Here is a 13,907-nt window from a genome sequence, read left to right as displayed (position 1 = left end):
TCAAAACACAAAGAGTGTCCGGGCTTCCACAAACTCACTAAACAAAAAAAAGAAAAAAAAATATTCAGTCATGTAATCCAATCCATATAATTGCCCCGGCCATTTCCTTGCCTTCGTTGTCGTTGCGTTTGAATCAGGCTACTAATATCTGGTGGGATTTCATTGAACAAAAACATTTCCACTGGCCCTTCCTTAAGTCGACGAATACATAGAGATGGTGGTATGGGTCTCACAATCCAAGTTTCAAAACCTGTTTTTTCACGAATACTGGTTCGGATAGCTAAAAGTTTTTTTCGAACTTCTCGAACAGACGGGGGAGAATCATCGGATAGAAAAACATTCTGATTGCCCAAGATAGTTTTTCCACGAAGATTTTGAGCCTGTTTTAGAACTGCCACTTTCAGCTCCCTGTTCTCCATGATAACCTTTATCAGCTTTTTTCCAGGCTTAACATCAGCTATCGTGTATTTGGGTACCTCATGGATTCCAAGGCACAACGAAATTATACTATCGAAAATCGCCTTAGCGTTTACAGTATCAATCGCTGTCACGTTCCATACTAGATTATTTTTATTTTTCTTTGCTTTCCAGCTTCATTATTGTATGCCTTAGGCTAGATAACTGCAATTTCAGTAAAGAATTTTCATCAACCAGCACAGAAACGTGGTTCTTCAAATCGTTGGTTTCTACCTCAAGGCTGATAACTTCAGGCTTAATACCTTCCACCTCCAATTTCGATTCCAATACAGATTCTTCGATCTTAGAAATCCTTTTATCTAATCCTTTAAAATTAACATTCGGCTCATTTAACGTAGTTGAATTTTCTTTAACAGTCTGTAAAACTAGACTCAAACCATCAGCTAGTGATTTCAATGAGATTCCTTCCATAGGACTGGATGTAAGAAAAAACTCGTCAGATTTTTCCTTCTTCCTCTTTCCTCCCATTATACAAAATAGTAATTGAACTACAAGAAAAAATAGACTGTAGAAATATACTACCACATAAGACTCCTTTAATTATTCGCTTTGCGTAATATTGGCATCAGAATCTATCAAAAAAAAATTTGACAGCAAATTAACCTTGCTGAAACACTAAATGAACGGTCCGACGCAAAGTAGGAGTATTTACCTCGAATGCATTCTTGTTTTATCAAAACTTTGTGAGAGTAAACCCGGTTTAAGATGTTCACTGAATGAATGCTATATGTGAACTGTGAACTGTTTGGTGACAAGTTCAATAAGGTAAGGCTGAGAGAGGCTATCGGTGCCATCTGCCTGCTATTCTGTCACCACTGGCTAAGCTCATCAATCTGTCTTTCGAGAAAGGTATTTTTCCTAAATCTCTCAAGCGAGCTAAGGTGTTCTCTATAAAGCCTGTTCTCGGAGTGATCCTGCTAATTATAGGCCAATTTCTCTCCGATCTGTTTTCAGCAAAATTTTTGAGAAGGCTATGCTATCCAAACTTCTTAGTTTTCTGGATGCAAAGGATTTTTTGCATGATTTCCAGTTTGGATTCCGAGCGAGTCACTCTACGGAGCATGATTGCGCAGCTTTATCGAATTTCATTCATTCGGCAATAGATTCTGGTTATATCCCGGCAGCTTTATTTTTGGATGTTCATAAAGCTTTTGCTTCCTTGACTCATCGGATTCTTCTTTGGAAACTATCACATATTGGTATAAGATCAGACGCTTATTCTTGGTTTGATTCATATCTTTCTTGTAGGCTTATTTCAATTTATCCACTTTTCCGGAGCTCTTCTGAAGTATATTATGGCGTCCCGCAGGGATCTGTTCTTGGTTCCATTTTATTTTTGATTTGTGTTAATGATCTGATTTTGGCTGTAAAAAACACGAGGCCTCTGGCATGTTGCAAGCTGTGTCAGCCTGATGCTCAGTCGTGTTCCAATACTTCTTCTAATGAAGATTTTCTTGTTGCTTTTGCTGATGATACCACTCTTGGGAAGACGGAATGTGATATCAAGTTTAACTTGTGGCATTATTTGAGAGAGCTATGTCATGGTTTAATGCCAATTACTTGGTCTTGAATGTTGGTAAATCACATTTTCTTATTTTTCCTCGAATTGGTGTAGCTTTCCCTCAGCTTACACACCTTCAGATGTCACAAGGCTCCTTGTGTAGACCAGAGAATCGGATGGTCCGGTTTCTTGGTATCCTGCTTGATGAGAACCATTCATTTAGAAACCATGTAGCCATGATTACGGTTAAGGTCTCACGGAATTTGGGTATCATTCGAAAACTTAGATTCACATTTCCTGGATCTATTCTGAAAATTCTTTTTTTCTGTCTTGTCCAGTCATATGTTTCTTATTCACCCATTGTATGGATGTCTACTTTTCCGTCTACGCTGCAGTCACTTTCCGTCATGTATAATAAAGCACGGCGTGAGGTTATGGACACCAACCGTTCTTCACCCAGCAGAGCTCTTAAGTCTACGGTCTATTTACATTATTTCTTGTGCTTCTTTTGTCTTTGATCAACTTCACGGGAATCTCCCGAAATCTCTTCGGAAAACTCCTATTTTTATTTCTGATTCAGCTCCACATAGCCTTCGTTCTTCAAATAATATCCACATTCCACCTACCACTACTATTCGACCAGATTTCAATCCCCACATTGCTTGTCAACAGATCTGGTATTCTCTACCTTCTTCAGTGCAGAAATACCACCCGTTTGGGACTTTTAAAAGGATTCTTAAGTATTATTTAATAAAGAATCAAATAGATTAATTTTTTTCCTCTGAGGAGTTGATGGCCCCTGTGTTTTGTTAGTGGTGTGTGGTTTTCCTCTCTGCACTTTGCTCCCAGGCCTCGGGTATGTTCTCTATGCTTTTTTTTCTACTTCTAGTTGTTTCTTATATTGTATCCCCCATAGATATATTGCCTGTAAACTGCTATATGTGATTGCCTATATTGAATTTATTGCTTGTATAATAATTTTTTTTTCTTATCCCCGTTGTATCCCTGGCCATGGAGCCTTTCTTGGGGAATTATGTGTATTGTAATTCGATTTTGAATTGCATTTTGTATTGTCTTCTATTTAATATTAATAAACTTCTCTCTCTCTCTCTCAAACCATCAAGTTTTTAGAGTGGCAGGCAAACGCTCTCGCACTCATGGCCGGCCATCTGGCGGCCTTGCGATTTACGTTAGATCTTCTCAATCCACTTCTATGTTTGACTCGGCATTAGACTTTCTTGCTATCAAAATCAGAGATATGGTTATAGTAAACGTTTACTTCCCTACGGATTATCTTGATGATCGATCAGATAGACTGTTTACCATAAGCATTGCAAGGCTATCGAAGTGTATTGATAAAATAAAAAAGTATGGACTTTCGTGTCTGATAACAGGTGACTTTAACTGTGATCTTGAAAACCTAAGTGGCAACAACAGTTCAAGTTCTAATCGCTCTATTCATAATTCGGGAAGTATGTCAAACCTAGATCATGTTATGCACACTCGATCATTTACACCGAGTGAGGTTTTTGTTTCTGATTCAAATTTTCCATCAAACCATTTTCGGTTGTTTTTCAATACTGATTTAAATGTTAGTGTTTCGCCTCCCCCTGGAAGGCTCCAGAAGCGTCCTTATTTTGTTTATGATTGGAAACGTGCGTCTATGAGTTCATTTCAGTCGACTTGTGATGAACTTACTTCAAAAATCCGTGTTCCTTTTGATCTGCTGATGGTTAGTTCAAAGAACTATCCGGCGGAATCATGAATTCGGTTGAATATTCATTGTAGTGAGCTTGTGCACGCATTACGTCTTGCTGAACAGTCAGCTGTACCATCTAGACGGGTGTGGCCTGGTACCGAAGTACCAGGCTGGTCTGCAAACGTTAATCTGCAAAACGCGTATAATTCGGCAAAATTGTGGCTTTCTGTTTGGCCTGAGGCTGGCTGTCCACGAGACGGGTGGGTGAATAAGCTTCGAATTCATAGTAAACGTAAATTCGCGAAAGAACTTTTACTACACCGTAGTGCTTCATCTCAGGCTATCCTTACCCACTCAAATAAACTTCATTTTTTAAAGAAAGATATCATGTAACAATGACCTCAATATCTCGAAATAATTGGGTTCAGCATTATAGAAATGAATTTTTGGCTCCTGATATCAGGCTACAAAAAAGCTTCAGTGTGAAACTGTATGATTTCTTCTGACGTAAGCGAGAAGAATACAGTCCGGGTGTTATAATTACGAGGTGTTCTATCCGTACTGCTATTAGAAAACTAAAAAAAAAAGAAATCGCGCGGTTGTGATAGTATATCAATTCAGCACCTGCTGTTTTGTAGCGAGTTGCTCCTTGAGCACCTTGCCCTGCTTTTTCAAATGATTTTTAAACTGGGTATAGTGCCTGATTCTTTTTCAATAGGAATATTAACACCTGTGCCTAAAAAGGGAAAGCCACTTAGCCTGTGCTCGTCATTCCGACCTATACCTGTGGCCACAGTTTTTTGTAAGTTATTTGAGGCACTTATTGTTGATGAACTGCGGTCAAAATGCACAGTTCCTGACCATCAATTCGGTTTTCAGCCTAGTCTAGGTTGTGGCCACACTCTTTCTGCTCTTGTTTTGGCCTTGACAGATGCTGAGAAAAGCCGTGAGAGTATGGCTCTCGCTGCGCATGATGTCAGAAGGGCCTTCGATTCACTAATTCATGAGCGGAATATTTTAATATGGGCCTAGCAGGTGTTGACCCAAGTATGTTAAACCCTTTATATGATATGTATAAAAAATTTAAAAGCTAGGCTTAAGCTACCGACAACACTAAACCTGACAACTAACCTGGTGCTTCCCGTTAAAAAAGGTGTGAGGCAGGGTGCATTGACATCACCTACCACATTTAATTAGAAAGCATCGTTAAATCGCAATCTAAGTCAAATCTGACATACATTCTGAGAGGGATTGATCTATCGTTAATAAGCTATGCAGACGATGTACTTAATCTGAGCCGCCTCCTTCGCGGTTTAGAGGAGAATTTTATCTAGTTTCAAGTAGAATATTGAAAAATGGGCCTGCAGATTAATGAAAAGAAATCAGGTGTGTTGTTGTTTAATGCTAAGCAAGGGTCTGCTGTTGATGTTAGGCTGGGTTCGGCTTGCCGAACAAATAGTTTATTTGGTCGGTCTATGCTTGAAACGCGTCACCTTTTGCAGAGTCATCTGCAGAAACGAATCTCTTTAGCGTATAGCCGTGTTGTAGTTTATAAGCGTCAGTTTGATCGGCGGATTTTTGGCCCATCAGTATAATACAATGGCACTACCCCATTATTTGTATTTAAGTCCCTTTTGGAGGATATTCCAAAAGGAAGATAATAAAGAATTAAGGTCTACATATTATAAATATGCGAAGTAACTCTTACGGCTTCCACCATGGACAAGTAACCGTATTGTGACAAGTCGGTATGGGATTATCGACCCTAATGAAGCGATGATAGCCCAGATCGCCAGATATAACTCTAATATTGTTACTCATCCTTGGGGAATTATTTTGAGGCAATCGGTTTTGTTTTTTGTAGTTAGATATCTATTTGTTCTTTATTTTTCTTGTGTTTGTGTATTCTATTGTAGTGTGTTTTTTTTGCTTTTTTATCTTACACTCCACCTGTCTCTTTTGATGGGAAATAAATATATACATACATACATACATACTCCAAATAAAGAAGAAATAATAACAAGTAAGGGCACGTTGGGCGGGCAAATACTTGCCGGAACTATGGGGTAAAAGTTGAACACTTCAATCACTATACACAGTGGAGTTATTCCAGCTTGCCTGCTTTGGCACCTGCCCATTTCCCATGAAGAATCGGACAAAGTCAAACCCGTACAAAAAAATGAAACAAAGTTCAGAGAAGGTAAGAATAGAAATGTTTCTTAAAAAGGCTCATATATATATATATATATATATATATATATATATATATATATATATATATATATATATATATATATATATATATATATATATATATATATATATATATATACGCAAAATGTTTTTAACTACGCAAAACTTGCGAATATACAACATTTTTCGCTGTCCAATTGTCGTTGTGTCCCACCTGTGATATATATATATATATATATATATATATATATATATATATATATATATATATATATATATATATATATATATATATATATATATATATATATGTTTTTAACTACGCAAAACTTGCGAATATACAACATTTTTCGCTGTCCAATTGTCTGTGCTTATCAATAGATTGTCAGATTTACCAACTCTTGAACATGCAACATATAATTGTCCATGGGAAATATAATCCGTATTCAGATCTATACCGCATTTTTCTAATGATTGCCCTTGAGCTTTGTTGATGGTGATTGCTAATGGAATATTCCCTGTGTCCCCGTCGTCATTTATATATCCCCCTGTGCCCCCCGGCGGCCCCGTTGTAGTTACTTCCCTGTGTCCCGGTCGTCATTTATATTCCCTGTGTTCCGGTCGTCATTTGTGCCCCGGTCTGTAATTTCTCTTGAAGTGTCCCGGTCGTCATTTATATTCCCTGTGTCCCGGTCATCATTTTCTCTTTGAAACGCAAGCCTATTTTCACGTTGTTCTTGTGATTCGTCGGCACGCTTTCTTTTCTTATTTTCTCTATTAGCCGCAAGCCTTTTGGCATTAACTCTTTGAGCAGCTTCCTCGGCTGTTTCTTCTGCCATTGTAGGATTTATACTAAAATTTCTCTTTGAATTAACTCTTTGAGCGGCTTCCTCGGCTGTTTCTTCTGCCATTGTAGGATTTATACTGAAATTTCTCTTTGAGTCACTCCCTTATATACTTATAATGACGTCATATACAAAGCCTTGTATACTCATAATGACGTCATATGCAGACAAACGCACAACTTATTTTTATATAGATAGGTATCTAGTATATTATCTTTCCGGTCTCCGGAGTAATCACAGAGGTAGCAAAAATCTTAACATGTCACAAAGCCAATTCTCTTTAATAGCATCTGAGGTTCCCCGAGAACTATAATTATTCTATAAAAAAATTAAATTATTTCTTTACTATTTATACGGGGGGGGGGGGGAGATTTCTGGGCAACAAGAAATTGCTCTAGTTCTTGGGAGCTTCAGAACCAACACCTAGAATACTTCTGTAATATTCCTCTGGATGAATTAAGTGAGAACTAAAAATAATTACAAAAAATTGAATATATTTTTTCAAACCACAAAATGACAGTATATACATCCATAATGCCACTTAATATATCATCTAAAGAATATAATTAACTATGTATGTTTGTATATCAAATATATATATATATATATATATTTATATATAGAAATAGAACAGGTAACAGGAAACTTTTCGTTAGTTAAGTTGTGCTTTATTATGGTCTTTTCAGGCGAATTTGGCCGAATGAAAAAAGATTCCCATTTCACCAGGTTCGAACTTCCCAGAAAACAAAACAAAACATCAAACATGGCTGATTTCAATCTCAAAGGGCACAAATGAAGATTGGAGGTATCAGAAGAGTCAAATAGCACGGACGACTTCGCTTGAAAAGGCCATAATGAAGACAAAGCTTTAAACAATAAAACATGATAGGCCCCATAAACAAACCACTTATAAACTAAGACAGGCCACAACCAGGAGCAATTGTCACAAATTTCCGAGTACATAATAAGCGCGACGTTGACATTACATCAAATGAGCAATAGTTGGAAATAAAATCAGAGAGGCCAAATCCCTGGCTTCTTGCATATATGTATCTCTGATATCCAAAATTTCACCAAAAGACGCTGAAATGTGTCTAAATCAGATTCTCAATATCTTCTTTTATAAGATTTTTGTGGCCTTGAATTTTTAATTTCTTTCCTTTCACCAGTCCATGCCCAGTCCACATTTGATAAAAATAGATCCCAAATTTTGTAAATGAAGACAATATTTTTCATTTATTCCCCCTCCCCCCTAGCGTCATATGCAGAGCAGGTTAAAAAAATGACGATGCAGGTTTAAAAAGTGACCAAAATAAATGGAAATTAGGAAACGAACATAAACAAATATGAAAGACTTCCTTGCAACAGCCAGTATTGAACCTCGGCCCTAAAGATTCTTGGCGCAGCTTTATCTGCTACGCTGTTGCGTAGTTGCGTAAGTTGCGTTGTTACGCTGTTGCGTAAGGGATAAATTCTTTGTTCCATTTGGATATACATAAAATGCATGAAATGGATACGGCTTGTCTAAGAGTGGAAATGTCACCATGTTCTAGAGAGATAACAGTCACAACCATGAGGTCGCTCTCTACTTTCATATATAAAATAACCGAATTCGGTGTAAGCCTCGAATTAGGGCTATTAAGAAGAAAAAATGCTAAGAAAAGAATTTTTATTATAATATGGTGACAAATTAAATTTTACACATTTTGGAGGCGTCCCTTTTGCACTTTACCCCTCTGCCATTAAAGTAAAAATATATTAGACAGGAAAACCTAAATTAGATAATAGTATATTGTTTAATATAGTATATATATATTGGATATATATGCAAATATGTCATTTCTTTCTCAAATCCACGCCCAGTCCCCGTTTAATACCCGTTATCTTGCGAATTAAGACAATATTTTTATTTCTTGTCCTCCCCCGCACATACTTCAATATTAACAAGTTTTATTTCTTCTCGATATTTACGGATTTAAGACCAAAAATTTGCAAGAAATTTCTAAGCAATTTCATTCCAATTGTCAAGTAAAGTGTGACTTACTATTTGGCCCTCTTAAATCGTTTTCAACTGCAACTCCTCTCCATCCCATCCCAATAATAAAAGTTATGTATGCGCCTGAAAAGGGAAGACGAAGTGAGTCTTCTCGGTCCGTGTGTCTTTAATGGATGACGAATGACAGGAATGCTAAAAGTCGTGTTTATGGCCCTCCATTCGGGCCTAAACAAAATACGGGTCGTCCCCCAAAGCGGTGGCAAGAAGTCAATAAAGGATCTTAAGGATTAAGGAACGAACCGTCAAAGCTATAAAAATATTGGATTGGAGGAGGAGCGTGTGTAGTTGTGTTGGCTAGTAAAAAAAATTCATGTTTGGCCAGTAAAAAAAAAAAGATTGAACTGTGTTTCTTTTTTTTTGTTTGGCCAGTATTGTAAGAGCGACATTTTTTTTTTGAAATTTCACACCCACAAACAATAACATTTAAATTACACAATAAGTAATTCATATTTCCACATATACCATCAAGGCTAAAATACGTTCCTAGCATAAAAACTGTTGCAATAAGTAACAACAGATTAAAAGAATGAATGCATAACAGAAAACTGAAAAGAAACAGCACAAGAAACAGATAAAGACAATATGTGTATGCACAGAAAAGGTTTAGGGAGAACTAACGCAATGAAAAAACGCAATGATTACACATTTAAGTTTGATTTAATTGCAATTGATTGCACGCGAGAAAATGAAGACTAAAGTCTAAAAACTGTTCCTTCACTAAGCTAAAAATAAATTCAAATAGAATATGAGAAAAAGTGGAAGCTTCCTAAAGAGCTTTAAGCAAACAAACAAAATAAGCAGAAAACCCAAACGCGACATACGAAAGGTGTATCTAGGATCCTAGGTTGGGGTAAAAACCCCAAAAAAATCCCAGAAAACCAAAAAATGTTACATAAAAAACCCATCGAAAATTTGGGAGGAGAGGGAAGGTTTAAAATCAGTGGCCCCCTCCTCCCGGATGAGGTCTTGCAATACACAAATGAGTTTTTCAAACCCTTTGTCTCATCAAAAAAATATCAAAACTATAAATGTTATAAAAGTAGAATGTAACAATTAGTATCCATCAACAATAACAAATTTCAGCAACATTTTGAATATAAAATATTTGATTATGTCAAGAAAAATTCAACCAAAGGGTAAAAACTTATTTCCAAAATGGGAATAAAGTGGTATAGCCATGGTGTTGTCAAGGATTTTTCTGTGAGGGGAGGGGATTCCAAAAAAAAATCGTTTATATGCATTTCTTTTACTTTTTTACGAGTCAGACAAAAATTTGGGAGCGAAGAGTACCCTCTCAAATCAGGTACACCCTGGATACTGTCCTGGGTCTAACGTCTTAAATGAATTTGCAAAGCACAATCTACTTAACAATAAAGCGCGATGAGCAAGAAAACCCACTTACTTGAGAATTAATGTTAGAAAAGCAAGGTTCAATAACTATTGAATCAATTTACCATTTTTTATTGTATCAAATGACAATGTTGCATCAGTTTAAATATTGTATCAATTTACTGGAAGCGTGTTGGCTTAATGTTAAGCATCTATAATAATAGTTTAATAGTTTTATAATATAAGTTTTATAAAATATATGAAATAGGAGATGCCTTATATTTCAAAACAATTGAAATTCCCAAAGGAGTTTTGATTCTAGAAAAATTCTAGAAATATTGTATACAATGTGCTAAGCACCTAGCTATTTTTGAGGATGAAAGTAAATAAAAATAGGATAAAACTATCAAAATGCCGTCGTTTTCTTCTCAATTTTGTATTACGTTTACATAAAACTTAATTCCCGGTTGAAAACTTACAAAAACGACCCTGTTTTACAAAATAAAAAGGTGGATGGAAACATGGATTTATAAGTAGAGAGGGGGAGGAGGAAGGAGAAATGGAATTATATATTGGAAACCTCATAACCAATTCGACGCCCAAAAAGCCACACTCAAAAGAGTGATTCTCTGACATATCTTTATTACTAAATAAATACCAGTTAAAATTAAAATATAAACATGAAATCATTACAAGAAAATATTATCATTTACTTTGACTACTGATGTTTTTTTTGTTTTTTTTTTTTTTCAAAACAAATTTGAAAGACAATTTTCTGAAATTTGTATCTAATTGTTTTAGATAACTATAAAATTATGTCAGTAAAATTAGTTATTTTAAACAACGATAAAACAATGTTGGTAAAATTAATTATATTAAATAACTATAAACTTATGTTAGTTAAATTAATCTTCTCAGTAAAATAGGGTTTCAGAAAGAGACTTGACACAGGATTTGGAAAATAGAGTTTAATGTAGGCATCTGTAGTCTTTTCTAATCTGAATGAAGTTTAGAAAAGTTCACCTATTTTAATGTTTAATACTATAATTGAGCCTTAAAGGCCTATTTGATCCTTAAAAAATCAGCAGAAGAAATTAAAAAGGTTTCACTAGTTAGGTTTTTGGTTGTAAAGCACAAGCATACTGGCAATTTTTTTTCTTAAATTTGACTTTAAAGAAATCTTTTATCAGAATTTAGACAATGTTCTTGATCAAGGAGCAGGTTCGAATCCAAGTTTTTATTTGGGCGGGGGACATTTTTTAACACAAATTTCTTTATATGAATTGCGTTACATTTTTACGAATCAGAGAAACATTTTGGTAGAAAGGGGAGTCAAACCCCTAACATCCCTAATGGATACTGCCTTATTATGGAGAATGTGCCAAATAGCTCTTAGAATGGACTTCCTCAAACTGGCCTCTTAAAAAAAAAAGAAGTTAAAAAAAAAAGATTCCTGTCGTTTTTGGTGCATTTTTGAAAATTTGAAGATTTTTCAATGCTTTTTTTGTGCGTGTGTGTGCAAGATTCAGTAAATGCATAATCGCCTTTCTTTAAATAGCTCAATTTAAAGAGTTTGGAGGGAGGATAGAGATAGGGCTTTCCATTGTTTTTTTTTCTCCGCTCCTGTAATTAGCAAAAATTTCAACCTTCGGGTGGGGAGGGGGGGGGACGAATGTCCTTAAAGTCACCCACTGGATCCACAGCTCTGTCTCCAATTAAAAAAAAAAAAAAAAAAACACTTTTTGAAAACACGGTCACAGTATTCAGTGACTAACTTTATAAAAAATAGCGCAAAAATTTTTTTAAATAAAACTCGAAAATTTGTAACAAAATCTGGCATTAAATTTCGCATATAACAGTAATCCTTACGTCCCTCAATTAATTGAAGTGTGCTCACTGTGCCTTATAAGACTGTATCATGTCTGTTACCATTGAATTAAACTCAAATCCTTCCAAAGGGAAGTCATCATCTATGATTGGATATTCGATCTCGTGAGCGCTAACACTGAAAAATAATTACATTATTCTATTTTTAATATTTATATCAACATTAATATATTTACATTTTTAAATTCTATAGATATTTTAATCATATTATCAAAAGCAAACATTATAAAATTAACAAGACTACTAAAAGAGAATGGAAATAAATATGTAACTAATACAACTGATAATCAAAAAATTATCGTTGTTTTCAAAAGTTACGCTAGCCTTTCACGAAAAAATAGCTTTAAAAATTTTGAGCGATTCTTCACATTGTATTCTCCACAAATCAATATTCAATTTTAATTTTGTTTTTCCATATAATAATAATTTATTTACAACTATAATAGTTAATTACAATATATGCATTAATATATATATATATATATATATATATATATATATATATATATATATATATATATATATATATACTAGCTGTTGGGGTGGCGCTTCGCGCCACCCCAACACCTAGTTGGTGGGGGCGCTTCGCGCCCCCCCCAAGCCCCCCCGCGCGCGTAAGTCGTTACGCGCCATAATAGTTACGCGCCATTGTAGTTGTGTCCCTATGTCCCACCTGTGAATATAGATATATATATATATATATGGTTTTAACTACGTAAAACTTGCGAATATACAACATTCTTTGCTGTCCCATTGTCTTTGCATATAAATAGATTGTCAGGTTTACCGACTCTTGAACATGCAACATATAATGGTCCATGGGAAAACAATCTGTATTCAGATCTATACCTCATGATTCTAATGATTGCCCTTGAGCTTTGTTGATGGTGATTGCTAATCGACAATTCCCTGTCCCGGTGTCCCGGTCGTCATTTACATCCCCCTGTTTCCCCGGTGTCCCCGTTGTAGTTGTGTCCCTGTGTCCCGGTCGTCATTTATATTCCCTGTGTCCCGGGTCCCGGTCATCATTTGTATCCCGGTGTCCCGGTCTGTATATACATTCGTTTTTTAGTTTTGTTTTTCTCCTTTATTTTTTTCCTTTTTTTTTCTTTTTTAGCTTATTTAGATTTTTAGATTTTTTAGTTTTTTTTATTAGTTTTTAGTTTTTATTTCTTTTTAGTTTTTTTGTCCCGGTCGTCATTTATATCCCCCTGTTTCCCCCGGTGTCCCCGTTGTAGTTGTGTCCCTGTGTCCCGGTCGTTATTTATATTCCCTGTGTCCCGGTCGTCATTTGTATCCCGGTGTACATGTCCTGGTCGCTTTCTCTTTGAGTGTCGTCATTTATTAGTTTTTTCCTTTTTTTTTAGTTTTTTATTGGTTTTTACCTTTATTTTAGCTTATTTTTCAGTTTTTTCCTTTTTTTTAGTTTTTTTTTATTTTTTATTTTTTTATTTTTTATTTTTTTTAGTTTTTTACCTTTTTTTAGTTTTTTTAGTTTTTTTAGTTTTTTAGCTTTTTTACTTTTTTTATTAGTTTTTAGTTTTTTTTTGTAGTTTTTGCCTTTTTTTTAGTTTTTTCACTTTTTTTTTTAGTTTTTTATTGGTTTTTACCTTTATAGTTTTTTCAGTTTTTTAGCTTTTTTATTTTTTTTATTAGTTTTTAGTTTTTTTTTGTAGTTTTTGCCTTTTTTTAGTTTTTTCAGTTTTGACGTCACCTAATCCAGTTTTTTCAGGTGACGTCACCTGACACATCCATCCATCCATCCATCCACAGACAACTTATTTTTATATATATAGATATATATATATATATATTGGTGGTGGGTGGAGCTCGTCCGGAATGAAGCAGACCTCGGTCTGCTGACCCCGTACCACTGGATATGGGGGAATCCCCTAACTAAACGTTCCACGTAAAGGGTGG

The 13,907-nt window shown here is 35.2% G+C and overlaps 1 protein-coding gene across 2 annotated transcripts in view; it reads right to left on the bottom strand.

Annotated features, from left to right (window-relative positions):
- Positions 1-7,192: 7,192 nt before the first annotated feature.
- LOC136040975 (signal transducer and activator of transcription 5B-like) overlaps positions 7,193-13,907 on the bottom strand; it is a 206,711-nt gene continuing 199,996 nt past the window's right edge. For both annotated transcript variants that reach the window (XM_065725449.1, XM_065725448.1), the window contains exon 17: positions 7,193-12,105. In XM_065725449.1, the coding sequence (XP_065581521.1) occupies positions 11,994-12,105 (112 nt within the window). In that variant the 3' untranslated portion in view covers positions 7,193-11,993. The remainder of the gene's footprint in view (positions 12,106-13,907) is intronic.

This window comes from Artemia franciscana, chromosome 21 (assembly GCF_032884065.1).
Source record: "Artemia franciscana chromosome 21, ASM3288406v1, whole genome shotgun sequence".
NCBI classification, from domain to species: Eukaryota; Metazoa; Arthropoda; class Branchiopoda; order Anostraca; family Artemiidae; genus Artemia; species Artemia franciscana.
This window is presented reverse-complemented; position numbering and strand designations above follow the sequence as displayed.